This window comes from Monodon monoceros, unplaced genomic scaffold, assembly GCF_005190385.1.
Source record: "Monodon monoceros isolate NGI ecotype Baffin Bay Population unplaced genomic scaffold, NGI_Narwhal_1 Super_Scaffold_1, whole genome shotgun sequence".
Lineage (NCBI taxonomy): Eukaryota > Metazoa > Chordata > Mammalia > Artiodactyla > Monodontidae > Monodon > Monodon monoceros.
In genome coordinates, this window is record NW_021703765.1 from 70985716 (window position 1) to 71013302 (window position 27587).

At 54.4% G+C, this 27587-nt stretch overlaps 2 protein-coding genes across 5 annotated transcripts in view; one reads left to right on the plus strand and one right to left on the minus strand.

Annotated features, from left to right (window-relative positions):
* The first annotated feature begins 142 nt into the window (after nt 1-142).
* Nucleotides 143-17555, plus strand: RAB35 (RAB35, member RAS oncogene family). Of its 3 annotated transcripts, XM_029220166.1 has the most exons (6): nt 143-295; nt 5712-5762; nt 8976-9099; nt 13617-13741; nt 13830-13954; nt 15239-17555. In XM_029220166.1, exons 1-6 carry the CDS (start codon nt 244-246, stop codon nt 15365-15367), a joined length of 606 nt encoding a protein of 201 aa, XP_029075999.1. In that variant the 5' UTR covers nt 143-243; the 3' UTR covers nt 15368-17555. The 3 variants fall into 3 exon arrangements, with proteins under 3 accessions (XP_029075999.1, XP_029076007.1, XP_029075993.1); XM_029220174.1 differs by lacking the exon at nt 13830-13954 and having other exon boundaries at nt 15239-15345; XM_029220160.1 differs by lacking the exon at nt 143-295 and having other exon boundaries at nt 4574-5762.
* A 166-nt stretch (nt 17556-17721) lies between these two features.
* Nucleotides 17722-27587, minus strand: part of BICDL1 (BICD family like cargo adaptor 1) — a 98952-nt gene continuing 89086 nt past the window's right edge. For both annotated transcript variants that reach the window (XM_029220137.1, XM_029220147.1), the window contains 2 exons: nt 22561-22681; nt 17722-19743 (listed from right to left, as the gene is read on the minus strand). In XM_029220137.1, the coding sequence (XP_029075970.1) occupies nt 19582-19743; nt 22561-22681 (283 nt within the window). In that variant the 3' untranslated portion in view covers nt 17722-19581. The remainder of the gene's footprint in view (nt 19744-22560; nt 22682-27587) is intronic.

A 27587-nucleotide genomic window follows, 5' to 3' on the forward strand; every position in this document is an offset into this window, starting at 1 on the left:
AGAGGCGGTGCCAGGCGCTGCGCCTGCGCAGTGGCGGGGCGGGGCGGGAAGGAGGGAGGTGGTGGCAGCGGCGGCGGCTGCTGAAGAGGAGGAGGAGGAGGGGGAGCGGAGGGAGGTGTTTCTGTCAGTTCCGGCTGTTTGTTCGGGAAGTGGATCCGCCGCTGCCGGAGCACCCCGGAGGGAGCTGCGGATCGCGAGGCCAGCACCGACCCCGCCCGCTAGCGCTCGCCTCCCCCGCCCGCCATGGCCCGGGACTACGACCACCTCTTCAAGCTGCTCATTATCGGCGACAGCGGTAAGGGCCGCAGCGGCCGGAGGCGGCGTGGGCCCTGCCGGGCGCGGCCCGCAGGAGCCTCGGGGAGGACAGGCGGTCAGGGAGGTGCCGGCCCGCGCGGGGCGGGCGGGGCGGCCGGCGGCCCCAGGGGCGCGCGGAGAGGCTCCGGGCCGCGCCGAGGTGAGGCTGGGGTGCCGGGCTGCGGAGCAGGGTGCGCGAGGCTTGGGGCTGGGCGCCCGGTCCACTCGCCGCGCCGGTCCCTGCCTCACGTATGACCTTGGTCAAGTCGCGCGATCTCTGGAGTTGGAGGGACCTGGGTTCTAGTCCTGGGGCTACCAGCTTCCTCACTCTGACCTTGGGCGAGTTGTTTCGCCTTTCCGAGCCTCAGTTCCCTCATCTGAGAAGTGGGGACTTGCCTCGGTGGGTGGTGTGAGTATTGGATGAGATACAGCTGGAAAAGTGCTTAGTACTCGACCTGGCAGAAAGTGAGCTCCAGTTAGATGTTAGCTGTTGATGTGTTATCAGTAGCCTTTGTAAGCCTCGGTTTCTTCCTCTGTAAAATGGGCATATTCCCAGAACCTGCCTCATGGGATTCCTGTGAGGTTTAAATGAGGTAAGACAGGTAAAGCACTTTGTGCAGGGCCTGGTACATTCCTGCTGCATTATTACCTCTGTATGGTTCCATTTCCTCATCTGTAAAATGGAATAGTAATAGCATCTGCCTCACTGGGCTGATTGAGTATTCAATGAGATAATGCACACACAGTGTTCAAAACAGATCCGGGCACATAGTGAGTGCTCAGTGTGTGTTTGCTGTTACATACTGTCTGCTGCTAGACGGGTGTTGGAGGTGGGTTGGCCAACATTACAAAAGTGCTTTGACCATTTATACACTCCTGTAGAGTTCCTAGCTCCCTCTCCAGTGCCTAGTGCAGTGCCTTACACCCAGTAGATGCCTAATGTATACTTATTGAATGAATGAATGAATATCAAGTGTCTTAAGAAAAGATAGGCTGGTTTCTGAGAAAGAGTGGAGGTTTTGTTTTTTTTTTTTAACATTTATTTACTTATTTAGTCTGTGCCAGCTCTTAGTTGCGGTAGGTGGGCTCCTTAGTTGCAGCATGGGAACTCTTAGTTGCGGCATGTGTGTGGGCTCTAGTTCCCCGACCAGGGATTGAACGCTGGCCCCCTGCATTGGGAGCGTGGAGTCTTACCCACTGGACCACCAGGGAAGTCCCAGGGTGGAGGGTTTTAGAAGTGTTTGGAGTGTGGCAGGTAAGCAGGTTTATGGGGTGACCAAGGGGTCAGGGAGGCAGGCCCCAGGAGGTTTATGGGAGCATAGCTGAGGTGCTGGGATTTTATGATGGGGAGGGAGGCTTGGGAACGTGCCAGACTTATAGACCAGACCTGAGTTGAGCGTTGGCAGCAGTGTCATGTTACTGGAGGCAGGGGCCAGGTTGGTGGTGGAACACATGGATTGTTAAGGAAAGAGGGGACCAAATCAAAGGGGTTGTCAGACCCTGATGTGGGAGTGCTGTGACGGTGTCATAGCTGGACCAGGAAGGTGGGTGGGTCGTGGTCTCACCGTGGAGCCGGGTTGGGACGTGGCTGGTGGTTTGGATCAGGTGAAGGGTGGCTGAGGCTTCTGAGGCTGCTGGTGGAAGGGAGAAAAGTTAGGGGCTAACTAGGGAGATGAAGAGTAGCTGTGGCTGGGGGAGGAGTTAGAAAGGTGGAGGATGGATTCATTGTGGTTTGAATGAAAGAAAACCAGACAAGCTATGTAGCCTCGCTCTTGGAGATGGCCTCGGGCATTTCACGGGGTCCTGAGGCTTATGCCTTTCAGGTTTTGATTTCAGCCCTCACCTTGGTTCTGAGGGGCTGGCACCAGGGTGATTTCTCTCCTTTTGGAGTCAAAGTCAGGCTACCATGGTCAAGGTCTCTATCCCTCTGCAAGACATCTGGGGCCTGTGTGTTGATATACAAAAATGAAAAGCATAAGCTTAGCCAGAAGATGCACCCTATTGGCTTTTCTCCCTGGTGAAACCCAGGGGATGGTTTTGGCCCCTTTCTCACTGTACATTTTGCATGGTGTATTGATTTTTCACTCAGAAGTTAGGGGTGGGAGAAGACTCACTGGGTCAAGATTTATGTGACCTGGTTCCTTGTTCAGTCCGAGCGTGTAGGACTACGTTGTGTAGAGGAGATGGATGTTTTACAGTTTAATTTCTCCTGACAGTGAGCTGATACTCAAAGCCCAATGCTTATGAGGCTGGGAGATGGTAGCCATGGAAGTTCAAACTAAGCTTTGGCAACTGAGCAAGGAGACTAACATCACACCCTCCCCTGAACCAGGCTCCTTATGTGATGCTTCCTTAAGGTTTTTCAAACGATTTCATAGACACTCTCATTTGATCCTTACACGTTGCCTGTGTGGTTTGTCAAATAAGGAAACTAAGGCTCAGGGTAGCTGACTGTCTTGCCCCAAGTCACACAGCTCTTCAGAGGCAAAGCCAGGAGTTAATGCACATGACGCTTTGTGAGCAGCTGGTGTGGGGCCTGGCACACAGTAGGCCCTCAATGAGTGTAAGTTTCTTTCTGTATAAATCTAGAGCTCTTCTTCCCACTCTGCCACATTGTACACGCTTCTGGAATACAACCCCTCAGCTTTTGCAGCTCTTGTTTGTGCCTAAGATTGTATACTCTCTCTTATGCTCTTCTGACATTGGCTCTGATTTGTAACAGCATTTCGTCCGATCCATGGGGCCAGCCAGACTCATCCTTAGAACCTGGAGGCCGCAGTGGCTGTTGAAGGTCTAATTGAAGCTTTCGACCTCACAGATGAGTGAACTGAGGCTCGGGGGTGCGGTGTGTGTGTGACCTGTCTGAGCCTATACAGGGAATTAGTTCCTGAGCCAGGATTAAACCTGAGAACACGTTACTCAAAGGTCTAAGGGTTTCCAACAGTCTAGAACCGAAGCAAAGAGGGATGAGGGAACTAGAGCCCAAGGGAGGAGCATGGCCAAGGGTGGGGGCTTCTATGGTGGCATTTTGAGGACCAGAGCATCTGTGTAGGGCAAGAGGAAGAAGGCAGGGGCAAGAAGGAGTTTGATGCAGGGAGAGCAGTGGTGACTGAGAGTGGGGGGTAAGGTTTTTGCAGAGAGAATCTGTCTCCCTGCTACCAAGAGGCATCAAGGGCCAGGGCCTGTGCTCTCTGCAGGGTTGAGGGTGATGGGGCTGGCCTGTCAGGGTGCGTGCTGGACATGGCCCTTGGAAAGCTGCTGACTTCGGCTGTGGTGAAGGCAGATTGGTACCCATCACTTCCTCCCCTGGGCGGGTGCTGCAGGGTGGAAGGTAGCAGCGTGTGTTCCTAAGGTGGCTTCTTCAGGGGTATTTAGGAAACGGTGTTTCTCTGGGTGGGTTTCCCTTCCTTTCAGCGGGGAGAGCAAGGCCAGAGGTGGTTGCTGGCCTGAAGAAGCCATTGATGTGGTGACTGTAGTGGTTTTGAGCAGCTCTGCAGATGAACTTGGGGTGAATGAAGAGCACCCGGAGAGGCCAAGCTGGGGGGACGCTGCTGCTTCCCTGCTTCACGCAGAGAGCACCCCCCGCCCTTAGATGTATGTGCGTCAGATACCATTTAACTTAAAAAAAGGATGCTGCCGCCCCCCGAAAGTTTGACCACCACTGCTTGGGCTCCTTTTACTGCTGCAGCCGTAGCGTTGGGTAACATGGCTGTCTGTGATTGGCATTGGCTTAGTCATAAATTCACTAAACAGTGTTTTGTTGGCCCCTACTGAGTGCTGGGCCCAGCTTCCAGCCCCGTGAACGTGCAGGGCAAGTGGAGCGAGACCTCCTTCCTAGAGGAACTCATGGCCCAGTGGCCCAGACACAAGGTTTTTGCTGAGTAAGCGGGCCAGGAGGCTCCAGGAGGAAGCAAGGAGCCGGCAGGGCCGATGGGGTGTTGGCGCTGGGCAGAGCGCTGTGAGGGACTAGCCCAGGACTGGGGCTCTCCTCAGGCTGGGCAGGAAGCCTCGCAGAGGAAGTGGCCCCAGCGCAGCAGGCTGCGGCTGAGCGGCGGGGACCGGGGCTGCGGCACCTGTCTGCTCAGAGCTGTGCCCAGCCTGTCTTCAGGATGGTCAGACCCCGGTTCACTCCATGAGCCAAGTTCTTCTGGGCATCGCTGGGCGACTCACCCACTTGGAGAGGTCCCCAGAGGAGATCGTCAGAGAGGACTGCCCAGAGAGGACGCCTGGGTCAGCTGGGAATGGGGCAGCGGCAGCTCCCTCTGAGTATCTGGTGAGCGCACGGGTTCCTCCCCACAGCCAGGCACACACACTCAAAGTTCGCTCTTAGCTGGGGGCGTAGGCGTGGGGTCTGAGACCCTGGGTTAAGATCTCCTCTTGTCTAGCTTTGATAGCACTGCTGCTAAGACTCTGACAGGTATGGGACACAGGCCACTTTGGGTTTTTTTGTTCCACTTCCCGAAGCAGATGCAAGAAGACCTCCCAAGCAGCATGTATTGGCAAGAGCCGTGGAGCTCCAGGGTGGACAGCCCTGGATTCAGATCCAGCTCCACGCCCCTGCCGAGGCCCCTAGACCAGCCGTGTAGCTTCTTGGAGCCTCTGATACCTCATCTTAATAGATGCAGCTGGACTTGCAGGAACATCCGAGTGCCGGCCGCACGCAGTGCCCTGCGTGTGCTAGTGCTTTCCTTCTGTGCTCGGTTGACCCAGCTGGCTTGGGGGGAGGGCAAGGGCGGGGACAGGAGGACACAGGGCACAGGACAGGTGCACCTGGAGGCTAAAGCTGCCGTGTGTTGAAGTAAAGGGAAGCCACCCTTATGACGGTTCTGCCTGTTCTTGGAACAGGAGAGACTGTGGGAAGTGAAATGGTCTGAGCACCCTGAGCACCCCTGAGCTGAGGGGTTTCAGGCGGGCGCCCCCCTCGCCGCCCATGTAGCCACCCGTGGCATCAGCCGGGGTGAAGGTGGCCGACAGTCGGTTCAAGTTGTCTGCACCTCACTTTCTTCATGTGCAGAATACCCTGAGGATCTCCAGGGTGCTTTGCAGCCATGCAGCCCCTTGTCTCACCAAACCGAAGCTCCACATGTGATGTGCGTTTTCCAGGGACTACATTCTAGACACACCTTGGGGCCAGTATCCCTTGGTCGGCCTTCCCCTGCTTCGTGTCCGTCGTTGGGTCTCTTCCTTGGGGTTGCTGGGCCTGGCCCTCACACGGGCCCAGCTCGTGTCTTACACTGAGATGGAGGAAGAGGTCAGAGATCCAAGGGGAGAGGTGTTCTGGTGCAGGCTGGTTGGGGAGGAAGATGGGTGCTGCTCTGCCTCTGAAGAGTTAGGACTCGGGACCATCTCCCTGAAGAGGGGTAGGGGTTGGAGTGGGGACCCGGGCCTCCTCTCATTTCCTGCTTTCTCCCCTGCAGGTGTCGGCAAGAGCAGTTTACTGTTACGTTTTGCAGACAACACTTTCTCAGGTGAGTGTGTTGCTGGGATGCTGCCGGGTGTTTTGGTTTTAACATCCCTTCCCCTGGCGCCAGAACACCCTGGCCTCTGCCTAACGTCAGAAAAGTCCTCATTCTGATTGCCAGACAGGGGAGGAGGAGGAGGGGGCGTAGGTTAGAAGTCTCTGTGGTCGGTCTTCATCTATCTTGTTCAAAAAAATCCTCCTGCAGGCCCATCCTTTTTCTACTCAGGGTCTTTTTTGTGTCCTAACATTTAAAAAAGAAAGAAAAAGACAAGTTAGGACATGCCTGTATAAAGTGTCAAACAGGAAGGCTCAATACAGTGAAAAAGGAGCACTGCTCTCCACCCCCTGCCCCACCCCCGTCCTGGGTACCCTGGTAGCCTCTGCTCAGTGTGATGTGTCTCTCACTCGACTCCACACGCTGTGAGCCGGCCACTTGCCTTCCCCTCGGCATATCAAGGATCATCCTTGCATGTCTACATGCAGACCTGTGGTACTTTTGAATGGCTGTGCAGCTTCCTGGGCTGTTCAGGGATGCACATCGTTCATAACAGTGTCTTGATGCGTGCATGCTTTCTAGTTGCCTCTATTTTAAGTGGTGCTGTATTTCTTGGGACACACTGTGTTTATTCTTGCATAAAAGTGGAGTTACTAGGTCAGGGGGTATGTGCTTTTAAAGTTTTCACAGGTACTGCCAGTTCGCCTTTCGCAGAAGCTGTGCTAAGTTGAAGGGGTCTAAAGAGTCCCTTGTCAATGCTGATCAGTACTAGGTCTTAGTGGTGTTCATTTTTGCTCAGCTGATAGGCAAAAAGTGCTGCTCGTTCAGTCTTGTGTTTCCCTGATCACTGGTGAAGTGGGGCACATTTTCATTGGTCGAGCACATCAGGTTCAGTGCAGAGGCTTTGGGCTGTCTTGGCCTCTCTGATCGAGGACTGATGTGTGACTACCTCTGGGAATTCCCGTGATGCAATTGAGGGGCGAGCTTCACTTAGGAAGTGATTACATGGTGGACGCCTCTCTCTTGAGGAAGGGAGAGGTGGGTTTCTCCTGACAGTGGCCCTGCACACCCCTGGTGGCATGACATTGGAAAGAGTTGTCTTCTCTATGTGACCATGAGTGTGACTGAGTCTCAGCTCATCTTTAAAAGTGGGACCGATCCCCATCCCTCCCACGTAGGGTTACTGCGAGGATTCCCCAGGACTAAGTAATCTCTCAGTAAACACCAGGGGTTTGTCGTTGTCTCCTGTTCGAGAATGGTGACTAGTGGGCACTTCTCACTGTGCTGGAAAACATTCCTCTTCCTCCTTATGTCCCTCTGACTCCCCCTCCTGTCAGCTCTCAACTCTTGGAGGGTTCTCTTTTGCAACCTCTCTCCTCCTTTCCATTTCTACTACCAGTTCAGACTGCTGTTGATTCTAGCCCGAAGGATTACAGCAGCTCCTGCCCATCCTGTACCAGACTGCTGAGTTTATCTTGCTAATGCATGTCTCTGGCAGGGTTTCCTCTGTTTAAAAACCTCAGCGGTCCTCTCAAGTGAGCAGAGTTCACAGCAAGGTTTCTCCACTGTAGCACCACTGATGCTCTGGGCCCTGTAGTTCTTTGCTGTGGCGACTGTCCTGTGCATTGAAGGATGCTGAGCAGCATCCCTGGGCTCCACCCACTAGATGCCAGCACCCTTCCCCCTCCCAGTTGTGACAACCGAAAATGTCTCCAGACATTTCCAAGTGTCCTCTGGGGGGTGACTCAACAATCCTCTATTGAAAACCACTGGCCTTCATAATCTATCTTCAGTTCACCTTTCCAGCTTCCTACCTCATGCTGTCTGTTCATGCTTTTTTGTGTTTTCACTAGCTCGCTCACTTATTCAGCCATCAGCTGTGTATCAAGTGCCCACAGCACTAGGTGCTGGACTGCTCTCCTTGGTGTAATCCAGTCCCCGCAGAGAGCCAGATGCCGCCTTGTCCTCTGTGCTGCCTCAGTTCTTTTCTTCTGGGTGGGATGTCTTTCCCCAGCTAATCTCAGCCTTTGACATCATACCTGTTCTTTCAAGCCAGGTCTAAATGTGACTTGCGCCCGAGAGCCTTCCTTGATCTCCACCCCACTTTGAACTTTGACCTTTCCTATCCACTCTACACACTTGATAGAGTCAGTTGTGTGTGTGTCTTGTCTGCGGCACCGGGTCACGCTGTCAGCTCCAAATGGAGTGAGAACATGGGCTCTTCTAGCATTCGGGCCTTTGTAAGCCTGGACAGGACTATTCTGTTGCCAGAAATTCTCTTTAACTCCATGTTTCACACAGATGCCCCAAGAGAGCTATTTACAATGCAGCGCTCATGCTTGGATTAAACCCTTCAATGCCTCCCTGTAACACACAAAAGAGAAAGTCCAAGCTCTTGAAAATGGCACAAAGGCCAAGATCTGGCCTTGCTCACCTCCACCCCGAACCTGCCTCCCTCCGTGTGCTTGACCTCAGGCCACTACCCCCCCCGCCCCCCCCCCCCACACCACTGCTACGTTTGCTGCCATCTCCTCTGCCTGGAGCAGTGTTTTTCAAATTGCAGGTCGGGACTTAGTTTTATTTTTTTATTTTTTATTGGAGTATAGCTGATTTACACTGTTGTGTTACTTTCTGCTGTACAGCAAAGTGAATCAGTTATACAAATACATGTATCCACTCTTTTTTGGATTCTTTTCTCATACAGAGTATTACAGAGTAGTATCCTGTTATATATATATAATAGGTCCTTATTAGTGATCTATTTTATTTGTATATAGATATATATATTTTACATATAGTAGTGTGCATATGACTTGTTTGTGTTTCAGGAAGTTAATTTTGTGGGTCATTTAAAATGTTTGGACTAGAAAAGAGAAGCCCGGAATGCATCATAGGCTCCCACCGTTCCCAGGCCACAGTGAACGTGTCCATGCCCCGGCCACTCTAGTAGAGGGGCATGTCCCCTCCCCCCAGTCACGTCCCCTGTTTTATTTCCTTTGTGGCACTCGTTGCTCTTGAAATTGTCTTCTTTATCACTGTTTCATTGTATCCTGCCTGTTGCCCTCACCTTGGGGCTCGGACTTTGTCTTTTTTGTTCAGGGCTGTGTCCTCCAGGCACTTGGAGTGAGCGGGGCGGGACAGTGGAGCCCAGGGTCACCTGTGCCATTTAGGGCGTGGTCTGACTAGGGCGGCCTGTGGGCCCTGCTAACATCTGTGTGTGTGCAGGCAGTTACATCACCACGATCGGAGTGGATTTTAAGATTCGGACTGTGGAGATCAACGGGGAGAAAGTGAAGCTGCAGATCTGGGACACGGCCGGGCAGGAGCGCTTCCGCACCATCACCTCCACGTGAGTCAGGCCAGCCCCGCTCCTGCTCAGACCCCTTGCCACTGACATTCAGACACGGTTGAGCCACTAGTGCCGGGTCACGATAGAGATGCCACTGGGTCGGGCCCCCGCGACTGTTGGGAGGTGAGAGCTCCTTGCCGGCTGCAGTGGGTTGCCTCAAGTGGGGTCCTTCCTCTTCCTGAGACTGCAAGAAGAGGAGGGGGCGTGGCGGGACAGCACGCGCCAGTCCGCTGACCCTCTGGCCTTTGGTTCCTTTGTCTTTAAAATGGGGTAGCAGTGGTGATGTTGGCTTTGCCAGGTGGTGAAACACTTAGGCAATGACAGTGCTCTTGTTAGGTGTCAGCTGTGACAGCCGGGGTTGTGGGGTCAGCCGTGCAGGCTCCCGTCACCACCCTGACTTCCGGGAGGGGGCTTCCCTCCGCTGGGAGGCCTGGAAGGAGCACTGGTAGTTAGGAGGCCGTTGGGTGGCCCCTCCTCCCCAAAGCTGTCTACTGGGAACCCAGCTCACGCTGAGGGCTGTCCTCCTTTGCTGCTGCAGTACCTTTGTGATTCTTAGCTGTAAACAGGAGGAAAACCTAGCTGGAGCGCCAGACAGCAGGGGTCCTGTGGAGTGGCTGTTGGTTAATGGAACAGGTTCCAGGAAAGAGCAGGGCTATGAAGGCAGACACTTGGGAATTTACATTTTTGCTCTGCTTTGTGACCTTGGGCAAGTTGCCTAAACTCTATGCTTCAGTTTCCCAGGGGGCTTGTCTTTGGGACTTGCTGTAATGCCGAGTCCAGTGTGCTTGGGGACATCCACGTGTGAACATGGATGATTCCATTGAGCTCCCTGCAGCTGGTACTCTCATCATCCCTGTTTTACAAACGAGGGAGCTTCCGAGGGGGTCCTGCTCCCTGTCATGGGCAGTGCCTGCGCTCCACACTGAGATGTGTGCAGAGCAGGAGCCAGCGCCTGGCCTGGAGTAGTCGCTTCTTCCATCGGCCTCTCCTTTGCCTCCCCCAGCAGAGCCTGTGTGAGTGGGGGTCTTGGGAAGGCACGAGGGAGTGTCGTCTCCTCCCGGCAGGGTGAAAATGGGGCAGACCCCCGGCTGGCCACCCATCCAAGAGGTGGCTCAGGATCTGAGGGGTGGGAAGTGTGAGGGTCGAAGAGCCCCCACGGTGGTGGCTGGGAGTGTCGGGGTGTCCAGGGGTGCCAGCTGGGTGGGTGGGTGGCCCTGGTCAAGGGGCTTTAAGGGGCCAGAGCCTGAGCAGGCCTGGAGCGGGGGCGGGCTTCTGTCACTGGGCCAGCCCTGTGGTGAGCACACGAGCCAGGATCTGTGACTCCCCGAGACCCTGGGGGTCCCCAGTCCTGGGGGCTGCCCAAGGCAGGTCTCTGCAACTACTTCCCGATGAGCTGCCTGAGCCCCCTTGTGTTTTGGCAGCTGCCAATGAGGCCTCAGCTAAGGAGGGCAGCTGGGGTCAGGGGGTCCTTGGGGTAGGACAGACATCATGAGCTTTGGGCAGCCCAAGCATCTAGGCCTGAATAAGACCAAGACCTCTTGTCGGGGTCGGGAGGAACGGGCACTGACCCCAGATATCCTTACTCTGGGCTGGGACTGTCGCCAAAGACCTTACCTGCTTCATTTCATTTAATCCTGATAAAAAGTCCTGTGATTATCTCCAATTTACAGACAAGAAAACTGAGGCCCAGAGAGGGTGAAGTAACCTAGCTTGCTTGGTTAGGAGTTGAACTGAGGTCTGGCTGATGCTGAAGCTCTTGCCTTTAACTGGTCCACAGCTCTGCTCTCTGCTGGCCCTCCACCGCCAAGGGACTGGGGCTGGGGCTGGGGCTGAGGCAGACGGCAGATGCTCTGGTGCCTCCTGTGGGTTAAAACCAGTCAGGGAATTCAGGGCATCTGAGGATACTGGGCCTGTGGCCACAAGAAATGCTCCAGGCAGGGCAGTGGGGCGGGGGAGCCTGAGCCTTTTCAGCAGAGAAGCACGGGCCTGGCAGGGCCGGCCATCCTGAGGTCAGCTCCTTCCAGGGCATCGGGAAGAGGGGGAACTGCCTCACTCATCCTCTGGGGGAGAACTCCGCTGCCTGCAGGCAATCTGGGTTTGCACAGGAAGGGGGAGTGCCGCACGCCAGTCGGCCTGCCTGGGGGCTGAGGGAAGGAGTCTGGAGTTTGTTTCAGGAGTTTGTTCTCTTCCAAGGATTGGGGCAATCGGGGGGCAATAACGTGGCCTTTTCTGATTCAGGGCATTAAAAGAGAAACTAAAATTGCATCCTGTTAGCCTGCTGAGAACGCCCTGTTGTCCCCCTCACTATTTCTTGCCTCCTGGTGGCTGGGGTTCATTGACCCTGAGCTGTGGCTGGGGGCACGGGCTGGGGTGGGGTGCTGAGGGCAGAGGGCGAGGCGGAGGCAGGGAAGCCCCTTCCGTACCTGGCCCTGGGCTCAGACCCAGGCTGTGGCTTGCAGCAGTTCACTCCACTCAGCCTTACATCCTCACTGGTGACGTGGTGACCCTCCTGTCTTGTACCAGGTGTGGCAAAGATCAGTAAGGTCGTGGGTGTGAAGCACCGGCGCTGTGTTGGCATAGAGCCAAGTTGTGGCGCGTGGACGTGATGACTGATGGAGGAGGAGGTGGAAGCCCAGCACACCGGTGCCCTCCTCGCCCGAGCTCTGAGCTCCGGACTGGTTCTCTCGGGTGACACCCCCTTGCCTGGGTCCCAGAGAAGGCGGAGGGTCCCGGGGAGCAGTGGGGGCTTGTGCTGGGGCCGCGGCTGTAGGTATTTCTTGGCATCTTCAACTGTCTTCAGCAAAGGAGGGTCTGGAAACACAGTCCACTGCTCGCATGTCCTTTGTTGGAGGGGGACAATCATCTGTCCTCACCGGTTCCCGGCATGCTCTCCTGCACCTGCTCAGGTGGGTGTCCACCAGGTGGACCCAGGTGATGACCTGGTGCTCTAGGGGGCAGGGAGGGGCAGGGCCTGGATGGCTTGATTGTTCGGGCTCCCCAGGGCAGGGCGCTGTGTCCCTAGGAAGGCAGAGCTGCGGGCAGATGAAGCTCCTGGGGGATGTCAGCGGGTGTCTGAGGGTGGAGAGCCGGGGTCGTGAGAGAGGCTGGGCTTTTCTCACTGCCTTGGTGGCCGGCCTGCGGAAGCTGCTATCGCTGCTGCCTGCCATGGTGTCCCTTGGTTTTCTTCCATCTGTGTCGGGGGCCCAGATTGTCACTGAAGGAATAGTAATAGTGATAATAAAGAGCTGGCCCTTGTGGAAATATGTATTATCTCCTTAGTCCTCACAACCACCCCAAGAGTCCTAGTACCCCCATTTTACAGTTGAGGAAACCGAGGTGCCATGAGGTGCACGCAGTAACCTTCCCAGGGCCCCACAGCCTTTCATAGATGGAGCTCGTTTGACCTGTGTCCTGTGATCGGGCCTCGACTGTGAGGGGTCGGCCAGAGTGCTGACGGGCAGGCAGGTAAGAGCACAGCTGCACCTGCCAGCCTGGCCGGCCCCATCCTCGTGCAGCCTGTGGTGCCTCAGAACCGCCACCTGGGAGGGCTGCTTTCCTACGGGCTTGGGGCCCTGATGAGCCCCGGGAGGGCAGAGGCGCTATGGGCTGGGTCGGGGGGGGGGAGTCCCCGTCTACCCGTGAGCACGGCCTGTTGCAGGCAGTGGTTCTTACCCTCGTTGTTCTCAGAAACCCCTGGTGAGTGAGAATCTCTGCAGCGCTGGGTGATGTGACGTGTCAGGGCAAGGGGTGTCACCTGGCTGCTGGGTCAGTGAAGGCTCTCTGGAGAAGTGTGAGGCTCTGTCCTCCTCTTCCTTCCAGCGTTCATGTCCTCCATCTGTCCTCCTGAACCATGTGAGTGAAGGGGGATGTGGCGTCTGGAGAGGAATGTTCACATCCTCCTGCCTTGCAGACCTTCCAGCTGACCGTAGGCGCCGGGGTCTGTGCTTTTGGATGTGTCCTGATGCCCAGGTCATTTCCATGCCCTACCTGCCCCCCGGCCTGGATGAGCCTGGAGTGGCAGGAGGGGAGGTGCCCACCTGCCCCCAGGGGAGTGAGAACAGACCTTGGCAGTCTTCACAAGTGGTGCGTGTTCTTGGAATGGCATTTTACTATGACAGATTTGAGGACAGAAAAAAGTTTTGAATGTTAAAAAGAGGACAGTGGTAATATGATGTCAAATGCAAACATCGCCTGAATTTTAAAAATAAAACAACTTCAAAGAAGTTTCAAGCTGTTGGCAGCCTCTGAACAATTTGGTTGGCCACCGCAGGGCCGAGCGCTCCCTACTTACCGTGCCTGGGGAGCAGCATGAGCAGCAGTGCTGCCGGCGTCCTACCTGCTGGCTGGGCTCTGGATGTCCAGCCGAGGCCGGAGGGAGAGGAGCTACCAGGCGTGCTGGGGGAAAGCACTCGCCCCCTTGCCGTTTCCCAGCCACTGTCTGGATGCAGGCAGGCGGGTCCTGCGAAGGGGCTACTCTTGTTTAGGCTGAAGCTCTGACGCAGACCCTGGCCCTACAGATATTATCGGGGGACCCACGGGGTCATCGTGGTCTATGACGTCACCAGCGCCGAATCCTTTGTCAACGTCAAGCGGTGGCTTCACGAAATCAACCAGAACTGTGATGATGTGTGCCGGATACTAGGTGAGGCTGGACCCAGCAGGGTAGACAGTGGGATGGAGGGTGGCAGGGCGTTCCCATGGGGCTGGGCTGACTCTGCTTTGCCTTGAAGTGGGGAATAAGAATGACGACCCTGAGCGGAAGGTGGTGGAGACAGAAGATGCCTACAAATTCGCTGGGCAGATGGGGATCCAGTTGTTTGAGACCAGCGCCAAGGAGAATGTCAACGTGGAAGAGGTGAGGCCTGCGCCGGAGGGGCAGGGGGTGAGCACGGCCCAGCTCTGCTCCACCACCATGGCCTCCTTGCCCCACCCTGGCCTGCCTGGGGCATCCAGGTGGCCGACAGAAAACATCACAGTAACGGCCGTTGAATGAGTGCCTCCTGTGTGTGCCAGGCCTTGTGCTAGGCTCTTTACAGGTGCCACCTCATATCTCAACAGTCCTCTGAGGTAAATTAGTCCCATGTTTCAAATGGGAAACAGGTTCCAGCTCGTGAGAAGCTGAGTCAAACTATGACGTGCTCCACACCACAGCCGTGCACAGTGTCCACTCAGTCCTCTGCCTCCCCGTCCCTCCCCACTGTCACCTCTTCCTGCTCTCTGGCTTTCCTTGGGGCCTTGGCCTCCTGTAGCGACCAGCTAGCTTTCCTGTGGCCTCCAGAGCTTGCTTGGGTGGGTGTCCGGGCGAGCCCCCCAAGGCATCTGGGGAGGCACATCCCCTCAGACTGGCTGGGCCTCTAGACCGGGGCAGCCTCCTGTCACTTAATGCTGCAGCTGCTGGAAAGCGCTTGTGAGTCTTTGGAGAAAAGCAGGACCTTTTGCCACAAGCCCAGGCTGGCTGCCCTCATGGCTTCAGGAGGGTCCTGCCTGTGGGGTGTGGAGCCCAGGGGTGCCAGATCCCACTGCGTCCTGGGCTCGGGCTGCCTGATGGCAGGGACCCCGGGCGCCTGCGTCAGGCTAGGGTCACAGTGTGGGCTTTTCCACTTAGGGGCCTGTGGCGGGGCCCTGAGTCCTCTCCACGCTCCACTGTTGCTTGTGTAGATTGGGGTGGGGTGAGAGCCTCTGCCTCCCGGGTTGCGGGAATGAGTGAAGCAAATTACGTCACGTACTTGCTACCTTTCCCAGAAGTGGAGGAGAGCTGTGGGGTGGTCCGGGGAAGGTTCTAGGCAGGGTGTGCAGGGAGGTAGCGTGGAGCGGGCAGGCTCTGGGTGCTTCTGGTCCGTCGCAGGGGCACCTTTATCTGTGTTGTCTGGAGTCCAACTGAAGGAAAGGAGTTCTTTCTCCTTTAAGAGAAAGACTGGAAAACCCCTTCCCTGAGACGTAGCTCAAAGGTCTTTGATGTTGTTCCTCCTTGACCTTTATAATTCACCACCTCCTTCTAGATAGGGTTTGAAGACACACATACAAAAAAAACTCATCTGTAGAACTAGAAAGCTGGGCCTGGGGAGGCAGGGAGTTGGCCACGCTGTGATGGGGCCTCCACGCTGGTCTGAGGCCTGCCCTGCCTCCTTCACCCTCACAGATGTTCAACTGCATCACAGAGCTGGTCCTCCGAGCAAAGAAAGACAACTTAGCGAAACAGCAGCAGCAACAACAGAACGATGTGGTGAAGCTCACGAAGAACAGTAAACGAAAGAAACGCTGCTGCTAATGCCCCCAGCCCACTGCAGAGACTGCACTGCGGCCACTCCCCCTGCCCCAGGCCAGGGGGCTCCTCTCCTCGGGGGACACTGTTTCGTGCCGTTATTTAAAGAATTCTCTCCACGTTTTTGTACCGGGAGGCGCCATCGGCACTTCCTCCCCTCCCCCATCGAGTGCCAAGAAGGTGTTGGACAGCCTGCCCTTCCCTTCTGGCGCCCCTGCCCCCCGGCCAAGGCGCCTGGGCCCGGCGAGGACGCTGCCAGCCAAGCGGACTGATTAACCGGAGTTTGTACATAATGTATATTGCTTTAACCAGCGCATCACCCTTGTTCTGCTCTGGCTCTTGCCTCCCTAATGCCAGCCTGCTGCGACACCCCCTCCTCACCCAACCCCAACTTACTGCCAGCAGCTTCCTGAGGGGACAGGATTACATGCTAGACATACCTTTTGCCAACCTGGGCTGGTGAAGTGGGCTCCACGTGACTCGTTCTCTCCTGCAGGCTGTCGGTGTCTGTCCCTGGCATGTAGGGGCTCACCCCTGTTCAGGGCCTCTGCCGGCCCAGCTCCCTCCCCTCTCCATCCCATCCTGTAACCATTCTGGCAGCTGGGGAAACCTGGCCTTGAAGTGGGCCTGGGGTTCCCATCAGAGGCCTGGCCCTTTATTTCCACAGAAGGAGTCACTCCTGCCCTTTGGCCAACGGATTTCTTGTCCTGCCTTCCAGATGCCTCTGAGCTACAAACCCAAGGGAGCCGTGGCTTCTAATTTATATACCAACCTGTTTTGGTTCCAACAGAAAGGTAGGGGTGTGTTTGTGCAGGGATGGGCTTGCAGGGGGACTAAGGAGCATCATTTTAACAGATAAAGAAAAATGAAGCCAAATCAAATGAATTAAGTTCCTCATACTCTTTTTCTCTTACTGAGGTTTGGTTGGCACAGCAGCAAAAGTTGTGGCCGCCCCACTTTGGGTCCAGTGTTTTTAGAAAAACTGAATGGCTTCCTGTCATCGTGGAGCCGGGCTCTTGGCCGAGCGGCTCTGCCTTCCTGGTGGTTTGCTGGTGGGAAAGGAGGGGCCTTCCACCCCGGTCTCTGTCGGCCCAGGGCCTCCCGCTGAGTCGTGGGTCTCTGATGCAGCCCCAGGCACCTTTGAGTGTGGGGAGTGGGTGCCAGGGGCCACTGGGCTGTGGGGACAATGTCTCTGAGCTGCACGCAGGCAGCCTTGGATCACTGACAGGACTGTTTTAGTATAAAGGTAGCATGAGGATTTCTTAGTGAATGGGAAGGAACGGCCGCTGGGGCTGGGAGCCAGCTCTGACCCACCGTGGTGCCCTGGAGGAGAAACCAGGGTCGTCTGCACTTGATGACTGTCACCGCCACCCCCTCGAGACGCTTCATTCACCTTTCCTCTAAAAGGATCACGTAACCTGGGAATAATTTATTTCAACACCATGATGTGTTTTACGAGATTTCCTTTCCTAGGTGATTTCCAGGCCAAGCCCTGATTGGACAATCACATCACAGATCTCACTGCACATTTTCCATGTCACTGTTGATGGGTTTTCAATCAGTAAAAAACTGGGGGTTTCTTGTGACCTGTCTCTCCACTTCCCCAAACTGCCAAAAGCCCATAGTTCTGTGTGACAGGCCTTCACTTTGGAGCCACAGGATGAGGTGGGAGCGCTGGGCCTGGGAAGGCGGTGCTGTGGGGGTGACAGCAGGTAGCCCTGTCTGGTTGGGGTGCTGAGAGCCACAGCATGGTCTCCATCCTCAGGACCGTCCTGGTGACCACAGGTCCCGTGGGTGGAGGGTGTGGAGAGCTCAGGCCTCCTGGGTGGGCCACAGCTCGGCTCTGAGGTGACACTGATGTGGCAGTGCTTGCAAATTCAAGCGGCAAGAGGAGGGGGTCCTGGAAGTTTCCAGCCCAGGCTAGAAGCCACCGTGGCTTCTGGCAGCTGGACATCCGGACCCAGGTGGTGGGGTGATTTGGTGATGACAGTGTGCCTGTCCCGCTGAGTGTCACACACATGAATGGGGGGTGGGGGAGGGGGAATTCAGGGCTGGACCGGCATCGTGGTGGACCTGATGTGAAATTCCTGTTGAACAACAAAACTTTTAAATGGTTTGCTAGGATTATTTCTGTATTGAAAATTTCTAATTATGCTTTTTAAAAAAATACTAAAAATAAAGGTTCAAGCTGCCAGATTTTCTTCCAGGGTCTGTTTCCTCTCCTCCAGCTGTGCTCTGGGTGGGCCTGGCTGCTTCCCACCCATTGTGTCCAGCTCTTGTTTGTTCTGGTCTGAGTCCTGCACAGGTGCCCATCAAGGCTCAGGGATGCTTTCAGAAGCCAAGTTTGTTTTCTCCATGAAAGGTGGGTCCGGGTTGAGCTTCCCCTCTGGCTGGGAGCACACGTGGTAAGATGCCAGGGGAAATGCCATGTTTATTCTCCGTGTGCCCAGAAGGATGCAGCGGAAGCTTTGCCTACAGTGATTTCTTTCTGCCTCAGAGTTTCTGCCAAGCTGTTGGATCTGCTCACGGCTTGGTAAGCGGTGCTGGCAGGGCCTGCCTGTAGCTGGGCAGCTGCGGCGCTGGCAGGGAGCCCGGGGCCAGGGTGGGCGTAGACATGGTGCCTTGGGTCACTGCTCACAAAACAACTGTCACTGATGGGCTGCCTCCACTCTCCAGGGGAGGTGCCTTTTCCTGGCTGAATCCATTGATTTTGCACCAACACATGAGGTGACCTCCCAGGTGCATGGGTGACTCACTCTCACTGCCTTTTCACAGCCAGCCAGCCAGCGATTCGAAAACGTAAAGCTGCATTCTGCCCAAACACCCCCTCTAGGTACCCAGTGACTGAGGCGAGAAGCTCTGTAGAAATTCATTTTATTCTTGAGACTATTTTCAAAAGAAGCAGTGGTGTGCTGTTTTTCTAAAAATATGCCTTTATAGATTCATATATAATATGTATATTATAAAATCCATACATGTATTTACATGATTGCTACATACAAAATTACAGCACTGTGGTATGTACATATCTATAGGTACATTCTTTCCACTCATCCCTGCTGTGCTTTTCCCATGTGAGGGAGGGAGACGAGCCTTTGTAAAGCGGCTTGCGGGCTGGCTCAGTCCGGGTACCTCTGAGTCAGGGCCTCAGCAGAGAAGGTGAAGTGGTCGCTGAGGAAGGATCAGGAGTCGGGTCGCCGGGTTGGTCCTTCTGTGGGCCTGGTGGGCAGCATGTGGAGGCATCCACCCCGTGGTGCCAACACTGCCCTTGAGGTGGAATGGCTGACCACAGACCCCTCTGGAGCCATTCTGTGGCCTGGACTTGCTTGGCCGAGCCAAGAACTTGTATAGGTAAGGGGTGCCAGGGACCTGTGGGAGGAGCAGACCCCTCTCAGCCCTGGCGCCAGGAAGGGGAGAGGGCTGAGGGCTAAGCCTCCAGAGGGCCCCGTTGAGGAGGAAGGCCTGCACTGGAGGGGGTGGGGGAGGGAGGGCAGCAGTGGCGGGGGCTGGGGCAGGCCCTTCTCCCTCTTAGGCTCGGGGTGGCCTCAGCCAAGCCCCGGCAGGGCCCGCTGTGGCCGAGTGCGAGAGTAGCCCTAGCCGTCAGGCCCCACAGGCTGGGGCTCCTGGCCCGTAGGTGCTCCAGCAGAGGTGCATGCACGTGGGTGAGGGGCCGCTTCCTCCCTGGGCCAGGCGTTGCTGGAGGGTGGGGTTCAGGCTGGGGGCCCTGCAGGACTAGGCCCCCGTGGCTCAGACCAGCTGGGGGCAGCCAGGGCCTCCTGAGGCATGCAGAAAGGGCCTCCATTTCTTCCGTTCCCCGTATTCCAAAGCAGAAGGGCAACGGTGCTTGGGGTTGGGCACGGGAGTCATTGAGGGGTAGGCGGGGTGGGTTGTGATCCATCAGGTCTGAGCAGCAGAGCCCAACCAAGGGGCCACTCTGGAGGCAGTCCGAGCCCTGCTCAACAGCAGCGGATCCCAGGGAAGCCCAGGCTGGGTGCGGCCAGGCAGTGGGGACAAGGCTCCTGCCCGTCCCTCTGTTGAGAGCAGCCTTCAGAGGCCGAGTGGGCCCTCCTCGATGACTTGGCCCCTGTGTGGGTGGGCAGTGTGGCCGCTGAGCCTGGCCCGGGGGTGGGGTCTGGTGTGCACACATGGTGCGCTGCTCACATGCCCCCTTTTCAGTCGCCTCCAGTGCACCCATCCTTGCTGGCCTGACTCCTCCCAGTTTAAATTTTCCTGAAGAATGAGAAGAGCCGTTTGCCTTCAGCGGTGCTGGGCTCATCGCCACGCCCCGAGCCGTGGGCCCTGGAGAGGGCAGCAGCAGGCCGGCTCTGTTCCTTCAGGTGCGTGTCCATCAGCTGTCGGTCAATGACCCTGTGCATGTCATCCTGCAGAGGGCAGAGCGGAGGGGGCTGAGCAGCTCTGACCCGGCGCTGCGGGTGGGCGGGGAGGTGGCAAATGTAGGAAGCACGAGAGATGAGGATGAGGGATGAGATGAGTGAGCGGCTGCAGCCACGGCTGCCCCGATGCGACCAAGCAAGCAGCAAGTGTGGATGCAGTGCGGGGACACAACAGTAGCCACGCGGCACCTCCAGTCTCCTCAGGGCTTGGGCTGGCTTCTCACTAATATTACTCCCTCGGCTGACCCCGCAGACCAGGTGTGTCTCTGTGGGCCCAGAGGATGGCCGCAGCTGATACTTGCCTGTCTGCCTCTCCACCCAGCCTGCCAGCCCACACCAGTGCTCAGCCTTGCCTGTGACCGGCCCTCTCTGTCCTGCTTCCTGTGTCCCCTTGGGTCTGGGTGGGCACCTCTCACTTGGTACCCACCCCCCACCAAACCCTGGGGTGGCCTCAGCTTGCCAGCTCTCCAGCCTAACATCCTGGCCACAGGGGGCTTTTCCTGCCCCTTCGTCCCCTTCAAATTACTACCTGCCTGAACTGCTGATGCCCACGCACCCCTGGCAGGCCCACGTGCGAGGTCACAGGCTCCCTGGTACCGTCCTCGCTGACCACCAACCACGCGCTCGGCCCCCACTGGCAGAGGCCAGGGGGCATCACCATCTTCGGGGCTTGTCTTGCTCCAACTTACGCCCACTTCCTTGGCTTCTTCAATGGGGTAGCACCTTTCCCCTCCGGTGTGTTAAAGTTGCATAGAAAACTCCCCCTTCTCCCTGACTTCGCCTTACGGAACATCAGCTTTTACGCCACGGAGTAGCTAACGGACGGAGCAGCTCCACTCTCCATTCTACTTGCTAGATTCTGAGTCTGCGCAAGATTCCATTTGATAAAGGCGTTCCGCCACTAACACATTATGAAAACTATTGGTTTAGAATCGAAAGCAGCCCTGTCTAGTAACATCAGCCGGAAACACAAGCATCTGCCTGATTCCTTCACCCTAAACCCGATGGGCTCTGGGATGTCCTGGTGAAAAGACCGAGTCTTGGGCCGAATGCTGGAGTGAATCAGCTGCTCGTGTCTGTTCGTGCACAGGACTGTGAGGCCTGCTTTCGGGCTGGGTGTTTCCTGAGGTCGGGGCAGATGACCTCAGCGGCCCAGAGCAGCTGCTCACTTGGTGAGCACAGGAAGTGGGCTGGCTGGGCCCCCTCTCCCAGCTTGACCAGCTTGTCCACCACTCATACACACTCACCTAAGCTCTCACCAGTCACTCAAATGTCTTTGCAAGTTTCAGTGTGAAACAAAGGGACTTTCCTGACCAGGTCACCAGGTGGCGGCGGGTGTGGACCCCTTGCTCACGTCCTGCTCTCCTGCCTTCCTCCCCTCTTCATATTCAACTTCCTACCTACACCTCTCCTCCTCCTCCTCACCAAAATGAGATATAGTCCCTACTTTGAAGGTCCCCGTGTCGTGTCAAATCCTCAGCACAGTGCCCTGTACTTGGGAAGTGCTCCATAAAAATCTATGTTGTTAAGTGTTCTCTGGTACATTGCAAACTGCATTTTTTTTATACTTTAAGATTTATCAAGATAATTCCGTGAAATGTATCAGTTCAAAACTTCGTACACACACATGCATGAGCTGCTCATAATTCCATGCCGGCCGTTACTTCTATAAAACAACCCATTTATGAGGAGGTGGAACCAAGAAACCAGGGCCAGACGGGTCAGCCTGTCAGTACTGGGCCACCTGCTGCCGCGCTCACCGGATGTGACAGTGGAAGGAGGAGGGAGGCCGGGGCTCGATTGATGGCATGGCACGCTGTATGGAGATGACCCCGGCACCGACACACAACACGGTGGACCACAAGGGAGGCGGCAGGGGCGGGATTGCGATGGTGGCAGGGAAGAGGGTGGGGGGATGAGGGCTCAATCTCACCTCAAAGGCAGGAGGGGTGTACAACTAAAGCTGTTGATACGGGAACTGAGAAAGGCCACTAGATCAGAAACCAAAGGAGCCAGATAGTAAAAAGCCCTGAGGAAGCAAACTGTAGCCGAGAGAAAAGAGAGAAGAACAGGGGCGGTGAGGCAGGAAACAGCAGCTGGCTTTGGGGCAGGAGGCAGGGAGCCAGGGAGCAGCTCTCTAGGGGGGAAGCCAGTGCTCCTGTGGCCAGCCCGGCAGGGCCCTGGAGGGACAGTCACTTCTAACCTGCCCTCCATGTGGGGCTTGCCTGGGAAAGCCCAAGGGGACTTTTCATCTATCTGGTTAGGATTTCTTGGGGAGAAACAAGAATGGTTACTCCCACATTCTGAAGTTGTACTACCCTAACCTCATTAACAAAAAGCAAGTATGGCCCTGGCCCAGTGGGCAGCCACGTTGGCTGAGTGGACTCTGACAACTGTGGCCCTAGAGACGGACACACTGACTCATTTTCCCCAGACCTGTGCCAGGACAGTGCTCTTTGGAAAAAAGGAAGCTGGCCTTTGAGAAAGGGAAGAGCATCAGCTGCTGGCAACTCAAGGATGGCTGAACTACAAACATCCAGTTGTGAATTTTCAGTCAGTCATATAGGGCTTCCTGGGCCCTCCACGTTAATGGCCGTTTCTTTCTAGCTAATTTAAACAAAGCCTGGACAACTAGCTGAAGGAGGCCCCTGTTCCAAGCCTAGAGGTCGGCACAGCCTGGGGTTCCGCGAGCCCTGAATTTCATCAGGTGAAGACTGGGATTACTGCTCACCCCACACGCATGGGACCCTCCAGTAACAAGCTCTCATTCTTACACTCAGCCTGGGTTCAGAGACTCTCCCTTACCTGCCAAGCCTCAAGCTGCTGCGAGAGGTTCAGTTTCTGCTGAATGGCATCCAGTAGCTGGCTGTTCAGAGACATCATGTCCATCTTGCACTTGGCGAGTTCCAGCTCCACAGCGTTCTTCCTGAAAACAGACAAGCCAGGGTGAGCGCGGACACCTTGTGCCAGAGGCATCAGGTTCTTTGCCTGGGGCACCTGGAGTCCTCAGGATGAGGAAACAGCCTTTGACCCCAAACTCACAACAAACAGTAACTGTAACAGTAACTATGATGTTACTTGTGGAGGGTTGGAAAGTTTTGCAATATGCTTTCATATACATTTTCTCAGTTTTCATAACCAACCTGTAGGTGAAGGAATAATCTGTCATCCCATCTCAAACAAGAAGTGATTAAAAAAGAATGACACTTAAATCAGGACTGGAACCCAGAGATCAAAGGCCTCACAGCACTAAGGAACTGCTAATTTTTCCCCCAAAAGGCCAGTCCCCTCGGAAGTTGGACTTAACCTCCTAGTGCTCTCCTTTTCACTAGCAATCCCCCCTTTAAGGGTGTGTGCAAAGGCAGCCACACAGTGGTGATCATCACAGCTTAGCTAATCGTTGTAGCCAACAGGGTAAATTATATGATGGAATACAGTCACCAGTAACAACCACGACATTGAATATTTACTGACAGTGGGGCAATACTCCTGATGCATGCTGAGCGGAGAAAAAAAACAAGAAACAAGGTCACATATGATACAAGCTTTGTAAAAGAAAAATTGCCTGTATTTGAAGGTCATACACAAAAATGTCTACTTGGTTATCTCTGGATGAGGATCACTGATGGGTAATTGCTCCCACACTTGCATTTTGTATTTTCACATTTTCATGTTTTACATATTATTTTGTTCACCTTTCCCAACATTCCTAAATCATGGTTGTTCAACGCAAAGGACAATTTTTGGGGAGCCAGGGAATGGGAATAAAAAATGCAAGAGACTAGCTGGGCAGCTTCTGCTAGGTGGCACTGGTTGCCCAGCTGCCAAAATGAGCATTATTTAGCCCTTATCTTCATCAACCGTTACCTTTTTTTTTTTTTAAATAAATTTATTTATTTGGCTGCGTTGGGTCTTTGTTGCTGTGTGCGGGCTTTCTCTAGTTGCGGCGAGTGGGGGCTACTCTTCGTTGTGGAGCGCGAGCTTCGCATTGCAGTGGCTTCTCTTGTTGCAGAGCACCGGCTCTAGGTGAACGGGCTCAGTAGTTGCGGCTCATGGGCTCTAGAGCGCAGGCTCAGTAGTTGTGGCGCATGGGCTTAGTTGCTCCGCAATGTGGGATCTTCCCAGACCAGGGCTCGAACCCGTGGTCCCTGCATTGGCAGGCGGATTCTTAACCACTGTGCCACCAGGGAAGCCCATCAACCGTTACCTTTCACATTCAAAAGAGCAAAACTAACAAAACTCCTCTTCGCACAGGACCAGCGACCAATGTGCATGGCCTTGAGAGGACCCACCGCAGAAGCTGCCCACCTCACATCAAAGCTAAGCGCGGCCGGAAGCCAGAGCAGTTGGGTTAACCTGCTCGGGCCACCGCGCGACCAGCACTTGTCTCTGGCCTCAAGTCCACCGAGCAATCGGTCACTTCCCCCGACACTCCAAAGTCCCCAGAACGGCTCCCCGCCCACTCTTCCTAGAGAAGCCGCTCCAGACCTCTCACACCAGGACCGCCCACCCGCACTGCAGCTGCAGGGACAGGAGCCGAGCCTGTCCAATCAGCTCCGGCATCTCAAATGCCGCACGCTGCTCCCGTCACGCCCGCTGCCATTGGCTGGCCGCAAACTGCGGAAATCCTTGCAAGGCGCGGGTTGTCATGGACGCCCGGCTGGCCAACCCCACGGTCCCGGAACGTCAACGCAAACCCCTAGCGCCCCGCGGCAGGGCAGCCTCTTGAGCTTACAGGCGTCTCCCGGCAGGTGTCGCCACGAACAGCCTGAAGACCCCAGAATGTGCTGAGTAATGCTGCTGGCGGAGGGACAGAGGTCCAGCAGCAGCTGTGGCCCGCCAGGCACCGAGGGGTCCCCTTCCTTCCTGAAAGCCCCCCGAGCTGGGCCCACCTTGCAGACCTAGGTGTCACAGCCTTGGACTGCACCCTCCGGAACGTTTGCTCACCAGGGAATCTTGGTGCTTCTCGTTCATGGGAAACCCCAGACAAGGAAAGCAATGCTGCCCAAGTCCCTGATCAATACATTAATGTTTTTTTAAAAAACATTTTTATTTCACCGGGTCCCAGTTACATCATGCAGGCTCTTAGTTGCAGCATGCATGCAGGATCTAGTTCCCACGACCAGGGATCCAACCCGGGCCCCCTGCATTGGGAGCACGGAGTCTTACCCACTGGACCACCAAGGAAGTCCCTAAATCAGTTTTAAAAAAGAATATTTCAAAGGGCTAGAAGAATTCCTTATTTAAATGAAACCACTAGCAACTGACTCCTTTTTGTTTTTGTAAGGCAGACTGCTAGCCCTGGATTTTTTTCACTGAGGACCTTTCACCTGCAAGCAGATAAAATTGTTACTTAACTTAGCTGAAACTCACCTATTATATAGGATAAGGAACACCTTAAGGTTGTTGCTGTCCAGTGAAGAGAGGGAAGTTATTTTTCTTGGGGGGTTCTCACCCCTGTCTGCACATTAGAATAATGGGGTGGGCATAAGGGGACGCTTTTAAGAAGTTGCCCCAAACTCAGAGATTCAGACTGAATTGTTCTGGAGAGGGCTCTGGCAGGGGGAGACTTCCCCAGATGATGCTAAAGCACAGCCAGGATCAGAGATGATGTATATGAAAGAATCTTGTAAAATTCTTAATGGTCCTATACATATGTGTGATTCCCCCACATTGAATGATTCCTTAGGTCTCTTGTCTGAATTTTTGTATACCCAGAATTTCATTTCTAAGGGACAGAAAAAGAACTATCCTGGAGTGATCTAACACCCTCCCTAAGGGCCAGCCCTGTTTTACAGGGTCCAGGAAGGACAGGGGCTTCACTCCAGAATTCTCCCTACTCAGGGAGAAGAGTGTGCAAATCTGTTCAGTCAGACCCCAGGAGGTTAACTGGGCCTTCTTTGGCAGCAGGAAAGGACATGCATTCCAAGGTAGATTTGGTGATTTCCTCTGTCACCCAAGTGTCAGACCTAGGTGCACTTATTTTAAGGGAGGGGACTGGACAACTGTTTTTTCTGCTCTCCTGCATCCTGGAACTTTCTCTGGCTGTATCTCCCACCTCCCATGCTGATGACAGAGTATGGTCAGAGCTTGATGGTCAGCTCTCCTCCGCTTGTCTAGCTGAGAGAAGGTGACCAACTAGCCTCTACTTCTAACTTATTCTGCTTCTTATTCCCATTGGGCTTTGACAATTAGTACCCTAATTTTACCATTTTATTCCCTAATTGTTTGGCACAATCTCACCCTTTGTTATTCATAAAAGTACGGTCTCACTCCAAAATATCACACTGCTATTCAAGTATTCAGTAACTAAATCCACCAGGAATGGCAAAGATAACACAGGTTTGTGAGCCTCACTAAGGATAATTCCAAAATGAACTGGAAATGGAAAGACAACCTGATACGAGATTCTGACCAGATAGACAAGGGGACCCAAAGGTAAAATTATGAAACGGAGATGATGGAAATGATTAAAGAGAACAGAAGGGAGGGGAGGGGACAATTGTATATGGAAGTGAAAAGTGGGAAGGTGTGAATTTTAAAGTCAGAAATTAAAATGTGTCATATTACTTTTTAAAAAGGCAAATAGTATCTGTTTACAAATTGTTTTAAATAAATTCATTTTAGCTTCCTGACAAGCAGCCTTGAGGTAAGGGGAAAGGATGTGGAACAGGAGTCAGAGACCTGAGGTGGAGGCCAGTGATCAGCACTGGCTGTGATCCCGGGAAACTTCCTCATCTGTAAAACTGGGATTAAAAATTTTACTTCTTGCTGTGGCTGGGACGATGAAAGGATGAAGTGTTTTGTAAGTAGTAAAGTGATACACAAATGTTGTTATTAATGTGTTGTAAAGCCCCCAAAGCAGGCGCATTTTTAGTACCTTTTACCTCCTCACACTCAGCGTATATGGCAGATTGAGTGTGTGATAAATAATTTTCAGGGGAATGGGGAATATGTAAATGTTTTTTGCCTATGTACCGCCACATATTTTGAATGTAAAAGAATGCATTTATGCATTTCTTCTCTGCCAGAGAAAGCCCAAAACATTATTTAAAAATGACCCAGGGACTTCCCTGGTGGCGCAGTGGTTAAGAATCCGCCTGCCAATGCAGGGGACATGGGTTCGAGCCCTGGTCTGGGAAGATCCCACGTGCCGTGGAGCAACTAAGCCCGTGCACTACAACTACTGAGTCTGCGCTCTAGAGCTCAGGAGCCACAACTACTGAGCCCGCGTGCCACAACTACTGAAGCCCACGCGCCTAGAGCCCATGCTCTGCAATAAGAGAAGCCACTGCAATGAGAAGCCCGTGCAACGAAGCCCGTGCAACGAAGAGCCCGTGCAACGAAGAGCAGCCCCCGCTCACCGCAACTAGAGAAAGCCCACGTGCAGCAACGAAGACCCACCACAGCCAAAAATAAATAATTAAAAACAAAAAGAAACAGTGAAATTACAATGTTAAAAAAAATGACCCAGTTTACTACAAATATAAAGGACAGAGAAAAATGTTAAATGACACTCTGGGGATGCAATCGAACTTAGAATGCAGAAAAACTATGAGATAAAAGATCCAGTTTCTTCACTAAATGCAAATTGGAAAAAAAAAAGACGGAAGGGGAAGTGTTACAGACTTTTGGGACATAACAAGTAAACAGAGTATGTGGACTTTGGAGTCTGATACTTATCAATTATAAAAAGACATTTATGGGACTTCCCTGGTGGTCCAGTGGCTAAGACTCCACGTTCCCAATGCAGGGGGCCTGGATTCGACCCCTGGTCAGGGAACTAGATTCCACATGCTGCAACTAAAGATCCCACAGGCCACAACTAAAGA

Bases quoted from the DNA above. Each gene is read 5' to 3' on its own strand.
- RAB35 (XM_029220160.1), top strand. From the start codon at position 5,534: ATGGAGGAAGAGGTCAGAGATCCAAGGGGAGAGGTGTTCTGGTGCAGG. The intron at 13,742-13,829 runs GTGAGGCTGGAC...TTTGCCTTGAAG, and splicing joins TGATGTGTGCCGGATACTAG to TGGGGAATAAGAATGACGAC. The intron at 13,955-15,238 runs GTGAGGCCTGCG...TCACCCTCACAG, and splicing joins AGAATGTCAACGTGGAAGAG to ATGTTCAACTGCATCACAGA.